General features: G+C 40.0%; 1 protein-coding gene across 3 annotated transcripts in view; it reads left to right on the forward strand.

Moving 5' to 3' along the window:
- MYH11 (myosin heavy chain 11) overlaps window positions 1–20784 on the forward strand; it is a 111725-nt gene that overhangs the window by 86206 nt on the left and 4735 nt on the right. For 2 of the 3 annotated variants that reach the window (XM_018564214.1, XM_018564215.1), the window contains 16 exons: window positions 314–485; window positions 1038–1250; window positions 1992–2136; window positions 4079–4285; window positions 4374–4478; window positions 5467–5619; window positions 6972–7220; window positions 7306–7518; window positions 7723–7935; window positions 8041–8202; window positions 8386–8514; window positions 8636–8724; window positions 9054–9177; window positions 9265–9473; window positions 15075–15183; window positions 16100–16272. In XM_018564214.1, coding sequence (XP_018419716.1) covers window positions 314–485; window positions 1038–1250; window positions 1992–2136; window positions 4079–4285; window positions 4374–4478; window positions 5467–5619; window positions 6972–7220; window positions 7306–7518; window positions 7723–7935; window positions 8041–8202; window positions 8386–8514; window positions 8636–8724; window positions 9054–9177; window positions 9265–9473; window positions 15075–15183; window positions 16100–16272 — 2665 coding nt within the window. Of the gene's footprint in view, window positions 1–313; window positions 486–1037; window positions 1251–1991; window positions 2137–4078; window positions 4286–4373; window positions 4479–5466; window positions 5620–6971; window positions 7221–7305; window positions 7519–7722; window positions 7936–8040; window positions 8203–8385; window positions 8515–8635; window positions 8725–9053; window positions 9178–9264; window positions 9474–15074; window positions 15184–16099; window positions 16273–20252; window positions 20279–20784 lie in introns of those variants that run through there. The other variant, XM_018564216.1, reaches the window with a different exon arrangement.

Raw genomic sequence — 20784 nt, forward strand, 5'->3', positions numbered from 1 at the left:
TATATATATAGATATATATTAGTCTGCATTTGCAATTTAACACAATTTTCACATTTGGTTACTTAATTTCCATTTGCATGGCCCAACCTTATTGCATTGCTCTTTACGATTATGAATCTTATAGATATACAGTATGTAAATAGATATGTCATATAAAAACCAAATAATTAAAAAATGCATAGAAAAAATTAAACAATAATTAGATAATAAAACAAAAATCAGTTTCCCATTCGCTCTAAAATGTTTCACCCTAGGTATGGTGCTTAATACAGCTTTTGGTCTGTGCATGTGTGACCCCTATTTTCTATTTTAGTTCGTCTAAAGAAAGAAGAGAAAAGCAGGCAAGAATTAGACAAAACTAAGAGAAAGCTGGAAGGTGAAGCTAGTGATCTCCATGAACAAATTGCAGAATTACAGGCTCAGATTGCCGAACTCAAACAGCAGCTGGCCAAGAAAGAAGAGGAGTTACAGGCTGCTCTTGCCAGGTAAGATGAAAAGAAACAGAAAAAATAAGCATATTTGCAGAGTGGGATATTACAAAATATACCATATACAGTATACACCTATATTATCCAGGCAAACTGTTATTGAACATCGTGAAGGTGGAAATTTTTTATAAGATGCACTCCTGCTACCCATATACATGATGATGATCAGCTATATTAAGTTGTTTCAGAACCCCATCAATCATTGTCGGCTCAGATTTTATTTGGGTAGGATAGAAAATCCATTTGCACTATGACTGTCTCACCGATGGGTACACAAATTTTTTTTTGTCCTTTTAGAAATCTCATGATATGCAAATCTCTTAGATTTGATGTTTTCCATGTTTAACTATTTAAAAAGTTTAGTGGGTATGGACAATTAGTTTAGAGTGTAAACTAGACCGACTAAACGTGAATTATATGATGCAGAGATAAACATTATGCCTGGATATCAATGGCAGCACTTTTATCACAGTCTTTTTGTACAACTATACAGTACTTAGAATCTTTAACAATTGTGAAAATGTTGTCTCCATTTTATACATCATGAAGGCTGGAAGAGGAAACTGCCCACAAAAACAATGCATTGAAGAAAATCCGTGAGTTGGAGGCTCATATCTCTGACTTGCAGGAAGATTTGGAGTCAGAAAGAGCAGCAAGAAACAAGGCAGAGAAGCAAAAAAGGGATTTGGGTGAAGAGTTGGAAGCTTTGAAGACAGAGCTGGAGGACACGCTTGACAGTACAGCAACACAGCAAGAGCTCAGGTAGGTGAATCAAAATTCCAAGAGAGCAAAGCAGATCTAACAAGTGTAGTCAGGTCAAATTAGGCTTAATTATATGTACAGTAAAAGCAGAAACCTCCAGATTTTTATGTATGACCTACTGACTACTCCACATCTTTTTGGAGTGTAAAAATAATAGTAGCAAGCAAGCAGTTGGCAGGTGAGGTGGCAAAACACAATGTTGTGTTTATATGTGATTTTACAGTTTTTTTAGGGTGAACATTATTGTAGAGCCAAAATCCTAGAAAAAACAAATAAGTTACCAAATCCATAAATTACAATACCTTGCTATGTTTTGGACTAAATATGTTTAAAAACTATTTCAAAGCCAATATACATAACAACTTATTAAAAAATTAACCTTTTATTAAATTAAGTTATGAAATAATTATTTCATAAAACAAAGGGCAATGTGCAGGAACCAGTAACAACCATAAGACAATCACATTTAGCTGTCATAACTTCTGTACACAAGACAAAAGGGGAGATTTGAGTTTCTATTGATCAGTCTACATCCTACCTTTTGCACTGCATCAATTTGTTTTGATGGGTATTATTTTGTATCTGTATCTGTGGTATTCAATTCATTAACCTCTAGCAACCAACCAGAAATCAGCTTTCATTGATCTGCCAACATTAGACTGATGAGAACTGCTGATTGTTTTAATGGGTTATAAAGTATTGTGTGTATGCACTATGGATAATTTACGAAACCTACTACAGAGCAAAGAGAGAACAGGAAGTTACTGTTCTGAAGAGAGCATTGGAAGAGGAAACAAGATCACATGAGGCCCAGGTTCAGGAAATGAGGCAAAAACATACTCAAGCTGTGGAGGAGCTAACAGAACAACTGGAACAAGTGAAAAGGGTATGATGTCTTTTATATTATTATTATACAAGATGTATATAGTGCCAACAGTTTGTGCAGGGCTTTACAAAATGGGGGAGACAGTACAGTTACAATGCAATTTCAGTACAATAGGGTTAGGTGGGCCCTGCTCGTGAGAGCTTACAATCTAGTAGGAGGGGCAAGTGATAGGCTTCTCTGAAGAGATGAGTTTTCATGGATCGCCTAAAGGTGGACAGCGTAGGAGATAAGCGGACAGATTGGGGTAGGGAGTTTTAGAGGATGGGAGAGACTGGAGAAGTCCTGGAGGTGTGCATGGGAGGAGGTCACAAGAGAGCTGGAGGTCTTGAGAGGAGTGGAGAGGACGGTTTGGGTGATATTTTGAGATGAGGTTGGGGATGTGGATGGCATTGTACGTTGTTACTATTTTGAATTTTATTCGTTGGGCAACTGAGAGCCAGTGGAGAGAATGGCAGAGAGGGGCGGCAGACACTGCTGGATGAGTCTGATTCATGATAGACTGAAGGAGGATAGTCTGCTTAGTGGTATGCCAACAAGAAGGGAGTTACAGTAGTCAAGGCAAGAGATTACAAGGGAGTGAATTAGAAGCTTTGTGGTTTCGTTTACTAAAAAGGGGCAAAAAGGGTCACATTTTATAAATGTTACGGCGGATGAGTTGGCAAGATTTAGATAGTGACTGGATGTGGGGCTGAAAGGAGAGCTCAGAATCAAGAACTACACGAGCACCCTGGCTTGACAGGAGGGGTTGATGGTAGTGCTGTTGATTGTGATAGTGAAATTGGGGGAGAGAACAAAGAGAGGTGCAAATATTTTAAGCTCAGTTTTGGACAGATTCAGTTTGAGGTAGTGGTAATGACATTCATGCTATGTCAGTGAGCAGATTAGTGATACATGAAGAGACAAAAGGGGTGAGCTGAGGAGTGTAGAGATAGATGTGGGTGTCATCAGCATAAAGATGGTATTGGAAGCCGTGGGACGATATCAACTACCCAGGGAAGAGGTTTAGCTAGAGAATAGAAGGGGCCCAAGGACAGACTCTTGGGGGACCCCAAGGAAATAGGAAGAGGAGAGGAGGAGGTAGAGTTGTAGGTGACATTGAAGGTGCGCTGAGATAGGTAGGAGGTGAACCATTAAAGAGAGCAGAGCCTTGGAGGCCAAGGGATTGGAGTTCATTGAGAAGTAGTGAATGGTCAACTGTGTCAAGGGCCGCAAAAAGGTCCAAAAGTATAAGTAGGGAGTAATGACCATTGGTTTTAGCAGTTAGTAGATCTTTATTAAGTTTTAGAAGGGTAGTTTCTGTGCAGTGTTGTGGACGAAAGCCAGATTGAAACCGGTCGTGGAGGATGGTAACGGTAAGGTGGCGGCTCAGGCGGTGTAGATCAGGAGTTCAAGAAGTTTGGAGGTAAATGGGAGTAAGGAGATGGGTCTCAAATTGTTTAGACTGGTGGGCCACAAAGAGGGGTTTTTTTTTAATATGGGGGTCACCAATGCTCATTTTAGAGGGGTAGGGACAACCCCATTAGAAAGGGAGAGATTGAAGATGTGAGTAAGAGAGTGTAGGATAGAGCTAGGGGGTGACCGGAGTAGTTGAGAGGGGATGGGGTCCAGGGGGCAGGTGGTTAGGCGGGTGTTGGACAAAAGAGTAGCAACTTCATCTGTGGTAACTGGGTCAAATAATAGAGTAGTGAATTTGATGGTAGACAAGATGTGTTTGGAGTGGGAAATGTCCGGACAATGGAAACTTCATGGCGAATTGCATCAGTCTCGTCTGGGCAGTCGGTGAGTTGGTTGGAGGAGGCGGAGGTGGATGAAGTAGGGAGTTGAAGGTAGGAAAGAGCTGACAAGGACTAAATAGGAGGGTGTTAATGTTATTAAAATGTAAAAGTGATCACATTAATTGGCATAAGTACTTCCTGGATTACAACGTGTTTTCTGTTCAAAGGTTAAAGTCACCTTGGAAAAGAGCAAGCAAGGTTTGGAGAAAGACAATTCTGAGCTTACAATTGAGATTCGATCACTGAACCAGGCCAAACAAGATGTAGAGCACAAGAAGAAGAAACTTGAGGTTCAGTTGCAGGAGCTACAGTCTAAATACACTGAGGGAGAACGGGCCAGAAATGAGTTAACAGAAAAATCACACCGAGTACAGGTACTGTGGATCATAATTTCAGTAGCATATAACTGGAGTAAAGATCATTTTGTTGTTTTGTACTAAATATGTTTTCTTGCACATGCAGGTGGAACTAGAAAGTGTCACTGTTCTACTTAGTGAAGTAGAGACAAAGTCCATCAAGCTTTCCAAAGATGTTGCCAGTCTACAATCTCAGCTCCAAGATTCACAGGCAAGTTATGCAATTTGAAGTAGAGGTGCACTGAAATGGAAATTTGAAAACCGAAACGAAACCGAAATAGAAAAAATTGTCAGGCCGAAACTGAAAATGTTTTTTATTTGAATGTTTTATTTTTTTAATATTTTATTGATTTTTTATAAACTTTTTAATTTTTTTATATTTATTCACTTTTTATTAAATATGTTTATTTTTTACTTTACTTTTAGGGGCTTCAGGGAAATATTAGGGGTCTAAACAGACCCCTGATATTTCCATTTTAAAATAGAAGAGATTGAGGACAGAGAGTCCTTAATCTCTTTTTCTGCAGCCCCTGTTATAAATGAACAGGAATCCTCTCAGTGTTCCTGTTCTTTCATAACATGAGAACATATTGTGTTTTCTATAACCACAACTATGAATGAAGAGGAGGTGATGTAGATCACTTTCAATTCATTCATAATTGAGGCTATAGTAACCATACTATGTCCTCGACTATGTACAAACACTCGGCAATCACTGATTGCTGAGCGTTTGCACTCGCTCTCCATCCTGACATGCTGTCACAGGAGGCTGAGCAAGTGGTGCAGGTAGGAGAGCTCAGCCTCCTGTGACAGCGCTTGGCTGTCTCCGCCCACACACCACTCTGCTGGACTGTGACAGGAGGCTGAGCGATGTGAAGAGGAGAGACGCCGGCCGCTCGCAGTGCTCGGCCGCCTGTGACAGTTTCTCGCCTCCCTGCTGGGACACAGAGCAGTGCCCAGCGGGGAGGAAAGAAAGCAGGGATGCACCGCTGTATCGGCAAAAAAATGGCCCTTGCGGCATTTAGCCAAAAGTGCAATTTTCGGCTGATATGTTTCGGCGGCCGATATATCGGTACATCCCTAATTTGAAGTATTTATATTTATTTAATATATAGCAACAGAATTCATAAAGGCCTTTAAATGGAATTTCGGACTCTATGGGACTGTTATTGAATTGTTTAATGGACAAAACATTGTAGGAGTTACTGCAAGAAGAGACCCGGCAGAAGCTAAATGTTACTACCAAGCTTCGGCAAATAGAAGATGAGAAGAACTCTCTTCAGGAACAACTAGATGAAGAAACAGAGGCCAAACAGAACTTGGAACGTCACATCTCAACTCTAAATATTCAGGTACTACCATTGCCCAGAGTAACTACACAAAAAATATATCAGTATATACACAGAACCTTAGAGCATATATATTTTAACCTCCACTTTTCAAAGACTATAATATCATGCTTATAATACATAATATACTGTATGTAAATAATTGTGTTTTGAAGGTAAGAAAAGCTGTAAGATACAAGGTTATTAATGATGCATTTTAATATATTTTTTGCATGTGTTCGATCTCCACACATATGCCAGTATGCTCCAAATGTAATACCTATACACTTACCTGGAATCTGGAAAGAGACATTGGATAGTATTTTTATAAGTGAGAGTAACAACATACATAAGCACATAAGTAAAATGTGCTGCTAGCTGCAAATATAAGATGTCCAGTGGTCATAGAAGCAAAATGTTTTATTAGGTACATAAGTGCGATGGGTTATTAGAATGCCAGGATGAGCATATAAAGCAGCCCAAGTATACTTGTCAAACACTCAACATGTTAACTACAGCAGTACCCCTGGCATCTCCCAAAGATGCCAGATTACTAGTTCAGACCAGATTACAGGATTAAGAACAATTAGGTTTGTGATGAATTGACTAGTGATTTATACTACTGTAGCAAATGAGCTGTATGACTGCCCATCAAATAGGTAATGTAAGTAGAATTTAACAAGTTTAAATCCAGGGTTTTTAACTGTCTGTATTGTGCATTCTGAGTTAGCTTGAAACATTTATGAATGCACATTAATTCAGCTGTACTGTTCTGTACCCGCTACACGTTACCCTGTAGCCTGTGCATGCAGCTAAACCCTTCTATTCTGCAATAAGCCAGACTGGATGAAATCTTGACGCTTTATTAACAAAACAGGGTGGGGTGAAACTGGTGAAAAAGAACATGAAAACATACAATCAATATATGAAAAATTAAAATGAAGTGATAGCTCACAAATAGAATGCAAGTCCGTCCCTACCAGCGAGGTTGCCATAAGGGGAATCTGGACATTTACCCCAGACATATGCTCAGAATGGCATCAGATTCGCTTATTCTTAGTTCCAAGATGGAGTCTGATTCCCAGAATGCACTTGTTCCTTTCTTCTTGTGATTGAGGTTGCTGGCAACTTTTTTAAAGGAAAGGTAGTCTAAGATCACGGTAAAAAGAAGTGATTTCTCTCCAGCCCAATCTTGTGGTTAAATTAGATATTGCAAACAGTTAAAGTAAATAATTTCCTGCCGAGCAGAACATGTACAGAATGTTTATATTGTTAATAGCAAGGCACTTCTGACAGATATTATTGCTCAGTAAAAATTCATAACAGATTAAAGCAACAGGGTAGATTATGATATGTTCATCGCTATCCCGTTTCAGCTTTCAGATTCCAAGAGGAAATTGCAAGAATTTACATCCACAATAGAATCTATGGAAGAAGGCAAGAAGAAATTCCAGAGAGATATTGAGGCCATGACACAACAGTTTGAGGAGAAAGCTTCTGCTTATGACAAAATGGAAAAGACCAAGAACCGCCTACAGCAGGAGCTGGATGATTTAGTAGTTGACTTGGACAATCAGCGTCAACTTGTGTCCAGTCTGGAGAAGAAACAGAAGAAGTTTGACCAGGTGTTTCATACTACTTGTCATTCACAATGTTGTTTAAGGTGTTTTTCCAAGGCCAAGTTGACTAACTTCCTCTATTAATTTTCAGTTGCTAGCAGAGGAGAAAAATATTTCTTCAAAATATGCTGATGAGCGAGACAGGGCTGAGGCTGAGGCTAGAGAGAAGGAAACCAAAGCACTATCACTTGCCAAAGCTCTTGATGAAGCCTTACAAACCAAAGAAGAACTTGAGAGAGTGAACAAACTGTTGAAGGCAGAAATGGAGGACTTGGTCAGCTCCAAGGATGATGTTGGAAAGAATGTAAGTAATGCTTTTTAAATTGTGACATTTGTTAATCATTGATGACCACATATAGCAATTCTTCATTTAAACATAGGTTAATATTAATGTAATATTTTGTATGTTAAATATCTAGGAATTTAAAAGATGGAATCTCTAGTCATATATTTTCTACATTCAAACTTAAATTTTAGCTATGTCTTGCTGAATATTTTCTCCACACAGGTTCATGATTTGGAGAAATCCAAACGAGGCCTTGAGCAACAAGTTGAAGAGATGAAGACACAATTGGAGGAGCTGGAAGATGAGCTTCAGGCAGCAGAAGATGCCAAACTTAGACTGGAAGTCAACATGCAAGCTCTGAAAGCACAGTTTGAAAGAGACTTACAAGGCAGAGATGAGCAGAATGAGGAAAAAAGAAGGCAATTGGTTAAACAGGTAACTAAAATATGGTTAGCAGTAAAAATATTGTAGACAAGCAAAAGTCAGGATACAAATAAGTAATGCCACTGTCTCTAAATCGAACACTTATTTGTATTTAAGGTACACGAGTTGGAAACAGAACTGGAAGATGAGAGGAAACAGAGAACTTTGGCAGCTGCAGCCAAAAAGAAGTTAGAGGTTGACCTTAAGGATCTAGAAGGGCACGTGGACTTTGCCAACAAAGGTCGGGATGAAGCTATCAAACAATTGAGAAAGCTGCAGGTAAAAACAATATAAGCAAAAATATGATGGTGATTTTTTTCATGTTTTATATCCAATTTCAAACAAATTTTCACACTTTATTTCTTGTCTTTTAACATAAAGAGGGCAGTTGCTATTTCGGCATTATAAATCAGGTACCAGTCAAAAAATGTTTATATCTTTTTAAACAAAATATAATTTCAGGCTCAGACGAAGGACTTCCAAAGAGATCTTGATGATTCTCGTGCAGCCAGGGAGGAAATATTTGCTACTGCAAGAGAGAACGAGAAGAAGGCCAAGAGTTTAGAAGCTGAACTTATCCAGCTACAAGAGGTAAAACTGATATATTTGGCTGCCCCTGGTTGACTGTGCTGTTAAAGAAATGGGACCACTAGAGCTTCAGAAAAAAACTAACTAGCCCTAGAAACTTACCAATGACATTTTGATCTACTAGGATTTGGCTGCTGCAGAGAGGGCAAAAAAACAAGCAGAGCTGGAGAAAGAGGAACTTGCAGAGGAACTTGCAGGAAGCGCATCTGGAAAGTAAGTAGGATACAAAATCTGAGCTGTTTTGATGCTCTATAGATAAAACTTTCAAAGAACCTCTACAGCTAAATCACAGTTTGGCAAAGACTCCTAACCTCTAAAAGGTTGTATTGCTCTCTATAACTCCATTTGGGAGCGCCTCTCATATATGGTGATCCTGCATAGGCAAAACTATTATAAAGTCTCCACATATACAGAAAAAAATATGCATTCTTTGAAGTTCCTTAATGTCAGCTATAGCTGCACAAATCCCATGCACTCTCAGGGTGGTATTTTTAAGCAAACATGTATGACCACTTATAAACTTATTTATTTAATTTATGCAGGTCATCCCTGCAGGATGACAAGCGCCGTCTGGAAGCCAGAATTGCTCAGATGGAGGAGGAGTTGGAAGAGGAACAGGGTAACATGGAGGCAATGGGTGACAGGATGAGGAAAGCAGTCCAGCAGGTGGGTATAATACTGATTTACAGCTGTACAGTATGTGAATGGTTGCAAAAAAGCAGTGCAGTAAGGAGTGCCCATCTCTGTTTCCAGGCAGAACAACTCACCAATGAATTAGCAGCTGAACGTAGCACATCACAGAAGAATGAGACCGCACGACAGCAGCTGGAAAGACAAAACAAAGAACTCAAGAGCAAACTACAGGAAATGGAAGGCTCTGTCAAGTCCAAATTCAAGTCTAGCATTGCTGCTTTGGAAGCCAAGATTTCTCTGCTTGAAGAACAAGTAGAACAAGAAGCCAGGTGAGCAGCATGGAATGTACCAAGTAGGAATTATTAGTAGAAGTATTAGCCCATACCTAATAGATAATGATTTGTGTAACTTTTGTAACACCCCATTACCCTTGGGCAGATTAGGAGGCCCCTAGGTTGATCGGTGGGCTAGCATTTCATACCTCAATGCAGAATCCTTGACTTTTAGTGGGGTGCAAGGAATTTGGTTGCCAGTCACTTTAGACGTTTTAAAGAGTTTATTAATGCACTGTAAACTCACGGAAGAAATGGTTAGGGCACAGGATACCCCAAAATAAGCAAAAATTGTTCCAGACTTCTAGTTACAGTCCATACAGACTATGGGCCTTTAAGCTGAGATCTGCAAATCTATATCTGTAGACTTTTGAGCACAGCCAGGTAGCACATATACCTCTTAGGATAAGCAGCAATCGCTTCCTGCAATATCCACTGGCAGCAGCTTGTACCAAGCTCTCCAGGAAACTATCGTTCAGTGAAGCTTCTTCCCAAGATGCTCTATAGAGGCAGACAATCTCCTGTTCCCCTCATCCTGGATATACTCTTCAGCAGAACAGCAAAGATCCTTCAGGCCCCAAGACAAAGGCCAACTCCCGTTTCCTCAGGCCCAGGCTCAGGGCTTTTTTTTTCAGCAAAGGCACACAGGCAGCAGACCTGGGAAGCAAAAAAAAAAGACCTCCACCACAAGCTCTTTCCCAGGCAAAGCTGTGAAAACAGAACTCCCTCTTCAAGATCACCCAAAATATTTATATACTCCCCCAGCATGCATCACTGGCAATAAATCACCTAGTGATTTGCCAGAGAGGAAGTATTCATAAGGCACTAATATTTCCTCTATCAAGCAGAAGTAAACAATAGTCTGAACTGAGGGGAACTAAACAAAAACAGAAACAATAGCAATTCAAGCCCAAATTGACTACAACCTAGCTGCCCACTATATTTAGACTAGGGACACTTCAGCCAGGGTCCCTACACATTAATAAGTACCATTTTAAGAAGAAAGCATTACAAAATGCAGTGCAAACAATGGGCAATAAAATTCAGCAAACCATGGCAACCAATAGGATATTCATTTCCACAAGTCTGACAGCATCTAATGTTTGAAAATAACAGGGTTATTCACAAAAGGGTGAAGAGTTTGGAGAAGGCAGGAGAAGAACAATCTAGGGCAAAATAGCTGATTTGGAAAAATTCTCCAATTCAGCTCACTTTCTGGTTCAGCTATTTTGGCCTAGATTGTTCACTTCTCCTGCCTTCTCCAAACTCTTCACCCTTTTGTGAATAACCCTGTAAGTTGTCCTTGCTTGTTGCTTTGGATGAAAGAACACTGTTGCCTTTTGAAAAAAAGCTATATAAATAAAGCACCCCACCATTTAAAAATGTCTGCTAAGTAGCAATCATACACTTTTTATGCAACCTTCATAGCCGACGTGAGGTGGGTGGAAAGGGTTACTGCACCTAAACATAGCTTTTTTTCCCCCTTACTCAATAAGCCATCATAGCTTTCTCTATAAGCCTCAATTTAAAGTAAACTGTACTTAAAAAGAAAATGTCTGAACTCATGAAAATGTCAAACACAACGAAAGTTTTCTAGTCTGCCTGAAAGACAAAATTCGTCCAGTTGTACAGTATTTGCGGATGTGCACTTCCCATCAACTGGCCGATTATCGGACAAAACCACGATCATGTGATAATCACAGGGTGTATGGGCACCTTAAGGGGTAAGCTAACAGGCACACAGAAACATTTTTTTAATATTGTTTCTGTATGTGACTTCCTGTCCTGGTGACAACTGCTCCCCTCATTTCTTGTATACAGGTGCAGGAAGTGAAGGTAAATCTCCCCAGTGGGGTCAGAGACAGAAATAAATACTTGACAGAAATGTTACATTTTCCTCACTGTATCAAGAACAATGTTTTAAGCATTATTGTGTGGTCATTTAAAATGCATGAACCTGATTAAAGGTGTATTTGTTTTTTTCTTAGCCTTCAATGGGTAATGCAGCAGACCACTGGGTATATGTTCCTGCCTCTAAGCCCTCATTTACACGACTAACGGCCGGCCTGTACAGATCCGTGCTGCGCACACAGCCGTATCGGGCTGCTCCCGGGAAGGACAGGTGCTGCGTGTGATTTGTACGCAGCAGCCTGTTCTCTATACGCTCACCCGAACTGCATGTCCGTGCGGGTGTCCAGACTCGTATGCTGACAGGATGGATCCTGGCTGCGTCCGAGCAGGGACACCCACACGGACGTGCAGTTCGGGTGAGCGTACAGCGCCGTACGGCCGTACACTCCCATAGAGAAGAACAGGCTGCTGCGTACAAATCACACGCAGCACCTGTCCTTCCTGGGAGCAGCCCCATATGGCCGTGCACACAGCACGGATCTGTACAGGCCAGCTGTTAGTTGTGTGAACGAGGTTTAAAGGTGGAAACTAAGCAAGCAGAAGGTGTACCTCCTACCTGTGGGCTATACCCTATAGCATAGCCAGCATCTGCATCCACCTGCTTGGGGATGAGTAGGCTGTTTCAGGGGTAGGCTGCTGTGGCCCTGTAGGGGTTAGTACTGCATGCAGCCATCACCTTGCACTCATCTGTACCTTATACTTACTCTCCAACACCAAGAGTGCCATCTTTTTCTCCTGACACCTTTATCATAGTGTAATGGACAAACCAGAGCGAAAAATCCCCTTTCCAAAAGGAGACCACTGAAACCTTGATTCAAGCAAAAGGTTTTCTTCTACTCATGGCTTCCAAGAATTCCCTGGTGCCACTGTCTCTCAAGTTTACCCGTTTGGGGCTACCCTGAATGACACTATCAAGGATGCCAAAGGGAGAGAAAAAAAAAACAGTCACAGAAGTCTTCCTCCAAGAAAAGTTTTTTCCTTTTGTTTACAGTAGGAAATATCAAAATCCTTTCACTCTCCCTCAAAGCAAACGTCTCAACCCAGTCAGAAGCCTTCATGGACTAACAAGTCAAAAATAGCAATTGAAAAGGCAAAGGAGGTTGTCTCATAGAATATAATTTTTCTCTGCCGAATACAGTGTTGCCATCTGTCTAGAATTACAGTTTATATAAAACTGCAGATTTTTTATAAATCATTCTTTTTCCACAGCGTGCATCTGTGCTGTTTGAGGCCTTGGGGGTGATTTACTAACCTAAACACACACACGCACCAGGTGCGTGTGCATTTTTACACAGCAAAATGTATTTATCAACCAAACACGAGCAACATGTCACATTTTCACGCCGTTATGGCGTGTTTTTATGTATTTACGTACGTGCGCGTCATGTAGCATGCGCCATAGGCTACACGCCGCTCTAATAGCGGCATGCAAGTCTCTGAAAGCATATTTCCACTAATGCCATATATGGAAAAATCATGCACATGATGCATATATAATGCTGCTTCACAGTTTAGACAAAAATGGTTAGCTCATGCATTTACATTCCTGCATTCATCAACGCAAGCAACACAACGTAGAGCTAATTTACACATCACCTTGCAATTCATGCAGGGCTTTGCACAACACACCTGCTGGGTGTGTACACAATACAAAGGTGTCTAGATTCCACCAATAGATCATGCTGGGAGGGAACACACTACAGAGGTGTATACTTGTTCGTGGCGTGTTTATAAGGTTAGTAAATCAACCCCCTTATCTTATCTCTCAGAGATTAGCGGTTTCTATACCACCTTAGGGGTTTTTCTAATTTTTCTTTTCAAACCTGTTCTACTGTTCTCAAATTAGATGGTACAGTCTTATTCACGTTCCGAATGCACTCTCTAGCTCTGCAAATCCTAAATGGAATTAATTAAATCTGTTGTGGCATCCTCAGAACAGGGAGAATTCCCAGCTTTTGTGGACATAAGATATGCCTGTTTCCATGTTCCCATCTTTTCCCAGTTTCAGTGCTTTATGATAGGGGAACTACAGTTTGTGTTCCAGTACCAGAGCCAGGATATTTGTTGTTGCATATTTTAACTATCATATCTTCTTAGAGATAGCAAACCAACCTACAGAAATTCGAGTTGTCAGTGGCTTTTAACATATCATAAGTTCTGTCTTGTTCCCTCACAGCGCCTTGAGTTTGTGGGCATGAAGGGTACATCTTAGGGATGTGGGTAATCGCCTAGCTCTTCTACACTGGACCTAATTCTCCCAGGGCCATCTGGTGAGGATTTATAGAGCTATTTAGCTAACAGGAACAATGAGCTAGGCTCCAGATAGAGAGCCTAACAAGACCATCTGCCTCAGGATCAATTTCTGCATTCTGCTTCTCAGTCATTAACTTTGATGGTTTGACTATTGAATCCCAGGTTCTGAGAGAAGACAGTTTGAAGAATGCCGTCACCTTCTATATGCTTTGGGCTTCAAGGCCTCATGAGGCCGCATCTATAATCAGCTTAAAATGCCGTCTTTCAATCTGGTTTTATTAGCCCTTCAGAGTCACCCATTTGAGCTGCTGTGTTAGGTAACTTCCAAGAATAAGAAAATAGTTTTTCTGGTCACTATTACCTCAGCAAAGAGAGTATCTGGACAGGCAGCTTTGGTCTGCAGGTTTCCCTTCTTGGTGCTTAAAAATGACAAGCTGATCTATCCTTCCCCTCCCCCCATCCTTTCTTTCTAGTGGTGGTGTCTTTCTTCCATATTAACGATGACAAGATCTGTCCACATTTTGCGATTTTCCTATTTATTCAAAAAATATTTCACTTTACTACGCGGACTTTGTGAAAGCAATCAGGATTTATCAAAACAATACTGCTTCTTTCTGCTACTTCCTCTCCCATGGATTGTTATTCATACCTAAGGGGCCCTCAAAAGGACTTCCAAGCATCCAGCAAGACTAAAACATGGTGGATTCACCTGGCAATATTTTTATATTGGAATGAGGGAAATGTTCCACTCTTTATTGTCACTGCTCAATGGACAACAGTAGTCAAAATATCCTGGGATGTTCTACACCAGAATTCTGTTGCCTAAGTGTGCAAAGCTGCCATCTGCTCTTAGGTTCACATGTTCATGAAGTTTCACAAAATGGACAGTTTGACTATAAAGTGGCTTTGTGATCAGCAGGACATATTAGTTGCCGGAGGTTACATGATGTGAAATTCGCAGGAGAATTTTTCCCCTCCCCTTAGTTGGAACAGCTTTTGGAAACCCTAGCGGTCTGTTTTGTTCCTCAATTAACACTTTTTGTACTCACCTGAAGCCTTATTCTTCAGTAATTCATTGAGGGACTTGGGCAATTCATAGTTGACAAGCCTGTTGCCAGAGTTAAAGTTTCAGGTCCCTAAGGTTGCCGGGGTTTACTTTTCTGACTGCTGGCTATTCCTGATTTGTGCTGGCTGTGCAGGAGGGTATAGCCCAAAGGGATCAGCAATGCCTACTGCTTACTTTGTGTCCTTCTCCTAAAGGCAGATGTGTATATCCAGCGGTCTGCTGTGTTCCGTGATGAACTAATGAAAAGGACTTAAGTACAAATATCCCTTTATTTTCTATATTTTATTTTCACTTCAATCTTCAACAGTTAGTGCAAACATTTTCATACCTCCCACACTTAACCAATTGATTTGTTTTGAAAACTACAGAGACAAACAGGTACAGGCCAAATCTTTGAAACAGAAAGACAAAAAGCTTAAAGAGGCTCTTCTACAAGTTGAAGACGAGAGGAAACAGGCTGAGCAGCACAAGGACCAGGTAAACTCCTCCCTTCTCAAATAACTATTTACCTATTTTACACCATGGTTCTGTCTTGGAACTGATGAGTGCTAGCTTGCCAAAAACAGCTGTACATTACCCTGCATATTAGTCTATATCTGTGGTATAAATCAATGGTTCTGCACAACTGGCAATAGTGACATGAATTTGTTCTGGCCAGTATCCTTATAGCTGAACCTAGGGAATTACAAAGGTCTAGGGGTTGAGGAATAAGGTGTAATACCTACCTTATTCCTTGATCCTGAAGGTTCCTTCTACTTGTGAGACCAGTCCCTCAAAGTCTCTTCTGTAAAGTTCTCCGGCTTTTAGCTTTAAATGAAGAAACATTCTTTTACTTTTGAACTTGTAAGAAAGTGTTGACATGTAAATATCTGTTTGAAAATCCAACTGCAGCCAGAAGTTTTTTTTTCTGTTGGATAGTTTGGAATGGGTTAGCACTTCTGTCATCCTTTCATTGCTGTTTGAGAAAAAAAATTGCAAATATGGACTCAATGTGACAGAATGTAAAGAGAGAGAGAATCTCCCCATTTCCCATTTACTTGATCAGACAAAATAGAAGCTGAATGAAAACCACATTTTCTAGTGGAGCCAGGAAGGTTTAATATCTCAGTCAGGATTTTATTGATGTCTGTGTCCCCAGGAAGCTTTCCCCTCATTTTTTTTACAGGTGATAGGTGCCAGACAGAACAAGAAGACAAGATACATCTCCTTTATGGGCACACAATCAATTAAAATCTGCCAAAACAGAATTTATGAGCATTTCCCACTCTATGCTAGAAAAAAATTGTCTTGAATTGGGCTCTAAGAACAATACTGCTAAATGTTGTTATATTTATAGATAGTCTTTTTAGCCTACCTCCTCTTAACCAAAATAGTTTCTCCATATTCATTCAAGGCTGAAAAGGGAATTGTCAAACAGAAGCAACTAAAACGGCAACTGGAGGAGGCTGAGGAAGAAACACAGCGTCTCAATGCTGCCCGGAGAAAAATACAGAGAGAGCTGGATGAGGCAACGGAAAGTAATGATTTACTGACCAGAGAGCTCAGTGGGCTCAAGAGCAAACTCAGGTGAGATACAGTTATCAGAGCTAATCTATGAGAAATGACAGATTATATTCCATGATGTTTCTGCAATTGCCTCTAGATGCTGCAGTCAAATTAGCTTTTATGATCCCTATTTACCTCTTTAACCTCAAGGAAATATCAAAGGAAATCTGTAAAGGCTTTTATTGTCCCTAAACAGCCAGAACATTTGCTATTTTAAGTAATTCAGTTGATGTTTGGCTAAATACACTACATGCAGCACCCTGTGGGATATACTTTATATTTGAAGATAAAGTTTTGGTCTGCTCAAAACTAGGGATGCACCGATACCAGTTTTTCAGTATCGAGTACTGATATTTTGCTTTCGGTACACACTGATACCGAGATCTGTCCGACATCCCACCTGGCTTCCCGATTGTCCAGGAAGCCAGCTCCATGTTGTTTGGCCAGTTCCATTGTGATTGGCCGGGAAACCTGCTTCCCGGGTCAATCAGGAAGACGGGCGGCAAATAATGACTTGCCACCGGGCTTCCTGATTGACTGGAGAGCTGTCTGCCTGGCCAATCAGCAAGAAGCCGGCTGTCCGGCTGGCTTCGATGTGGAGGATTGGCCAGAAAGCCGGCTTCCCAGCCAATCAGCGTGGAACCAGCTTCCGGCCAATCAGGAAGCCAGGAGGGGGGTCATTACTTGCTGCCTGGCTTCCTGATTGCCCGGGAAGCCAGCTCCATGTTCCCCTACGGCACTGCCAGTCAGAGGAAATGTTTCTCTCACCGGAAGTTCCAGTATCGGGAAAGGTACCGGAGCATTTGAGCGAGTACGAGTACCCGCTCAAATACTCGGTATCGGCACCGATACCAATATTAGTATCAGTGCATCCGTACTCAAAACTAATCATTTAGAATTGGGATGCCATAGTACAAGACTCCATTATGACCTCTCCAACAAGCTGGTGGTTTGACACAATCACATAAGCGTGCAGCTCTGCATGTTGATATAAAATCATATTACATTCATTAGTTAAACAAACATGTTTTTATTTTCTTACAAATAAAGTTCATCCACTTCCTGGTCCACTTTGGCTTAAATTATGTAATTGTGCCCAAGCAATGCATCCTGGAAAGATTACATCAGTAGTACATTGCTGGGAAATCTCATATGTAATCTCACGAGATCTCAAGGAAAGGCATTTTCCTCCCCTGAGATGATGTGCATGGTCACATGTCCTAGTTCCAGAGTTCCAGGAAGTAAAGGGAGATGGATTAATCTGCCCTTAATAATTAATTAAATAATTAATTTAAAAAATGCTACAGAAGACTGGGACAGAAAAGAGAAATAAGGTATGCAAAGAATAAAAAGCCTGCAATTCTCAATAAGTATCTGTTTGTAGATTGCCATTACTAAACATTTCTAAATGTGCCTTTGTTGTTATTTTAAATAGCAAATATGGCTGCCCCCATATTCAAATATATTTAGAAAAAATATATATATTCAATATTTTTTAAATTATTTACATATTTTTGCTTGATTTAACTTGTGCACTGGTTATTCCCTTTATCAGCACATTATGGGTCACAATCCATCTGCTAAAATTACCTGCAGAAGGGATTTGTATTTAGAAAATTAAAATAGCTCTTTGTTTTTTTCCATAAATGCAGCAAGTGTTACTTGAAGACTCCAAACTTGTCAAAAGGACCTTTTAGAGTCCAAAACATAGGTACTTGGAGTTCTGTGTATCACTGCAATTTATTTATGAGGACAATAAAAGAGCTGTGTTAAATTTCTAAATACAAGTCCCTTGTATGGGTCACTTTTGCATTAAAAGTACACAGCATACAGACAGGAACAGATGGAATCATAACCAGGAGAAAACGGATAAACATCCAAACATATAGAATCAGATACCAAAGCCAACACTGGAAAGATGACAGGATCAAAAGTCAAAGCCAATACAGGTCAAATCAGAACAAGAGGAAAAAAGGCCCAAACCAATTGCGAGAAAAGACAGAGACTGAAATGCTAGAGCCAGAACTTATTTACTCAGGTGGATGGACCAGCCCTGGATAGTGAGGGCAGAGTCCTAAATAGCGAAGAAGAAATGAGACAAAAACATTCCAGACAGAGAAAACACCAGACTAGAGATTAACTAGTAAATAAGCTTTAAAATAATTGGCTGCAGCCACTGTGGAGCAATGCATCCTAAAAATGTAAAGCAAACACAGTGAAGGTAAGTTAGCACTCTCAGCAACTCAATGTGCTTCACCCTACCAGAGCCCCTGCATTGTGTCTACAATAGAGCAGTGGTGGTCAACTTACTAAATAAAGGGGCCACTTTCTAAAATATCCAGATCAGCCATTCTCAACCAGTGTGCTGTGGTACCTTGGAGTCTCTTCTGGCTTTTTCAGGGGTGCCATAACATTTTTGCTAAGGGTAGGGACTCTGATGTAAAGGGGGGAAACTCCACATCATCTGTTTTGTTTTTGGGTTTTTTTCCGCCTGGCATCCTCCCTAAATAGCTATACCAAACCCCAGTCTAGGATAAGGGTTTGATATTGATTTTGGGGAGTGGGGACCCTACGTAATTTTTTTACATTTGTGCTTTTTACATTTTAAACTGGGGTGCTGCAAGATTCTGCATACTTTTAAAAGGTGCCATGACTGCAAATAGGTTGAGAAATGCTGAACTAGATGGCAACACAATAGCTTAGCAATAGTTTTTATGAATGTGTAATTACTAGTTATTAAGTATTAATAAGATATTAGAATAAAAGTGCCCTTCCTTTAACTTGGACAAATCTGCTGTTTATAGCATCATTAGATCACTACTGCAGTGATAGGAAGAGGTGGGACAGAGCTGGATGAACATTATGTCCTGCTACAGAGTGCTCTAAGCGAGCATCAGTTTTAAGCCCAGGAGATGATCAATTCAATTTATGACTGTTATTGACAACTGGCAGTTCTGGTGTTTAAACTCCCTGGAGCCTCTTGCACTTGGGTGGAGCACACTGTTCTCCAGACCTGAATTGACCAGTGTGTTAGAAACTGGAAGGCTGAAAGGCTGCCAAATCACTGCTTAGAGCGCAGCTGGTTAAGAGAACAATGTCACTGTTTTAGTTGAAAAAGTTGGGGTTGATTTGCTTCACAGTGCCTGCACCTACATACTCTAGGTCAGTGAGTCTTGTTTTACAGCTCAGGGTTTGTTAAAAAAAATTTACTCAAATGTCAACCCTGGCCACAGGTTTACTTGAAAAAGGGAAAGGGAGAAGCATGTCCTAATTTACTAAATATGAAGGATAATAAAATGTATGACTGTGGGAATATAAAAATAGACAATACATTCTTTTTTTTTAGGTGAATTAAAATTTAACTTTTTATTTATATTGCGCTATTGTTCAAAACTTAACAGTTGGAAAAAGAATCCTCCTGTTAGTATCTATTTATGTAGTCTTTATGCCACTGTTTTAGTGCTCCACCAACCCTAGAACAATGAACAGGCCCAATATATCTTGTAGCCAGCTAGATCATTTAAAACCCTTTAACCAAAAATACTATTTATTTTTCAATTTAAAAGGTGACTAGTACAAACATACAGCCAATTCAATTAATTGACTTATTGACTGTTACAGGTAGTAAATCTGGCAAGATTAGTCACCACATATGAACATAGAACAAGCAAGTAATGCCTTTTGAAAGTGTTCCCACCACTTGTTCATGTTTTAAGCTGTCTATCCAGGTAGCTGTGCATATGTGAAGTTAACTGTGATATACAGTATGCACAACATTTGGGAATTGTAGGCAGGTCTGAAAAACATAATTCAGTCACATGTTACTAGATTTGAAAAGATTTGATGCTGGCCACTTAATGGACGGACAGGTTAGCCAGTGTGTGGTCAGTTTGTGAAATTGTTTAAAAAGTCATATTTTCTCTACTTTAATTGCATAAAGGGAAGGTGAATAAAACTGAATGAATGCAGCTAGTATAACAGCTGTAGACTTTCTGTTTCAGAGGGACACAGGACACTACGCAATGACTAAGCAGGTACCAATGCCTTCAATTTTTGCAACTCCTTCTAGACAGGTGTATCAGTTTCCACCTTAATCTTTATTTTAAATTCACATTGTATGTCTCTGTATTTGAATTATCCCACTAAACAATAAAAAATATTTTATTTTGGTTGGAGCAAGGACCAGTAAAGCTTAAAGAAAAAAAAAATAAACCAGATTGAGAACAAAATGGTATAAAGGTTTTCTGTTATGAAGCATGCAATGTGTCTTTAAACAACCACACTTTTCTGCAAAAACCTGAAGGCTTGGACATCTATGTATGGATACAAATCTAATACATAAGGGAAGATGTATAGTCTGGAAACTAACATCCTCCACATATACAAACATATTTCTTAAATCATACTGCACTAAACTAACGAACCAAGTCAGTCTCTCTATTGCCATTCTCGATTGTCTAAATCATGCATGATAATGAGCACTTTAGTCTAGATTAAATGGAATTTATTTGAATCTAGTTCTAGTTTAATCAA

The sequence above is a fragment of the Nanorana parkeri genome, unplaced genomic scaffold (genome assembly GCF_000935625.1).
Source record: "Nanorana parkeri isolate BGI_ZX_2015 unplaced genomic scaffold, ASM93562v1 scaffold736, whole genome shotgun sequence".
NCBI lineage: Eukaryota > Metazoa > Chordata > Amphibia > Anura > Dicroglossidae > Nanorana > Nanorana parkeri.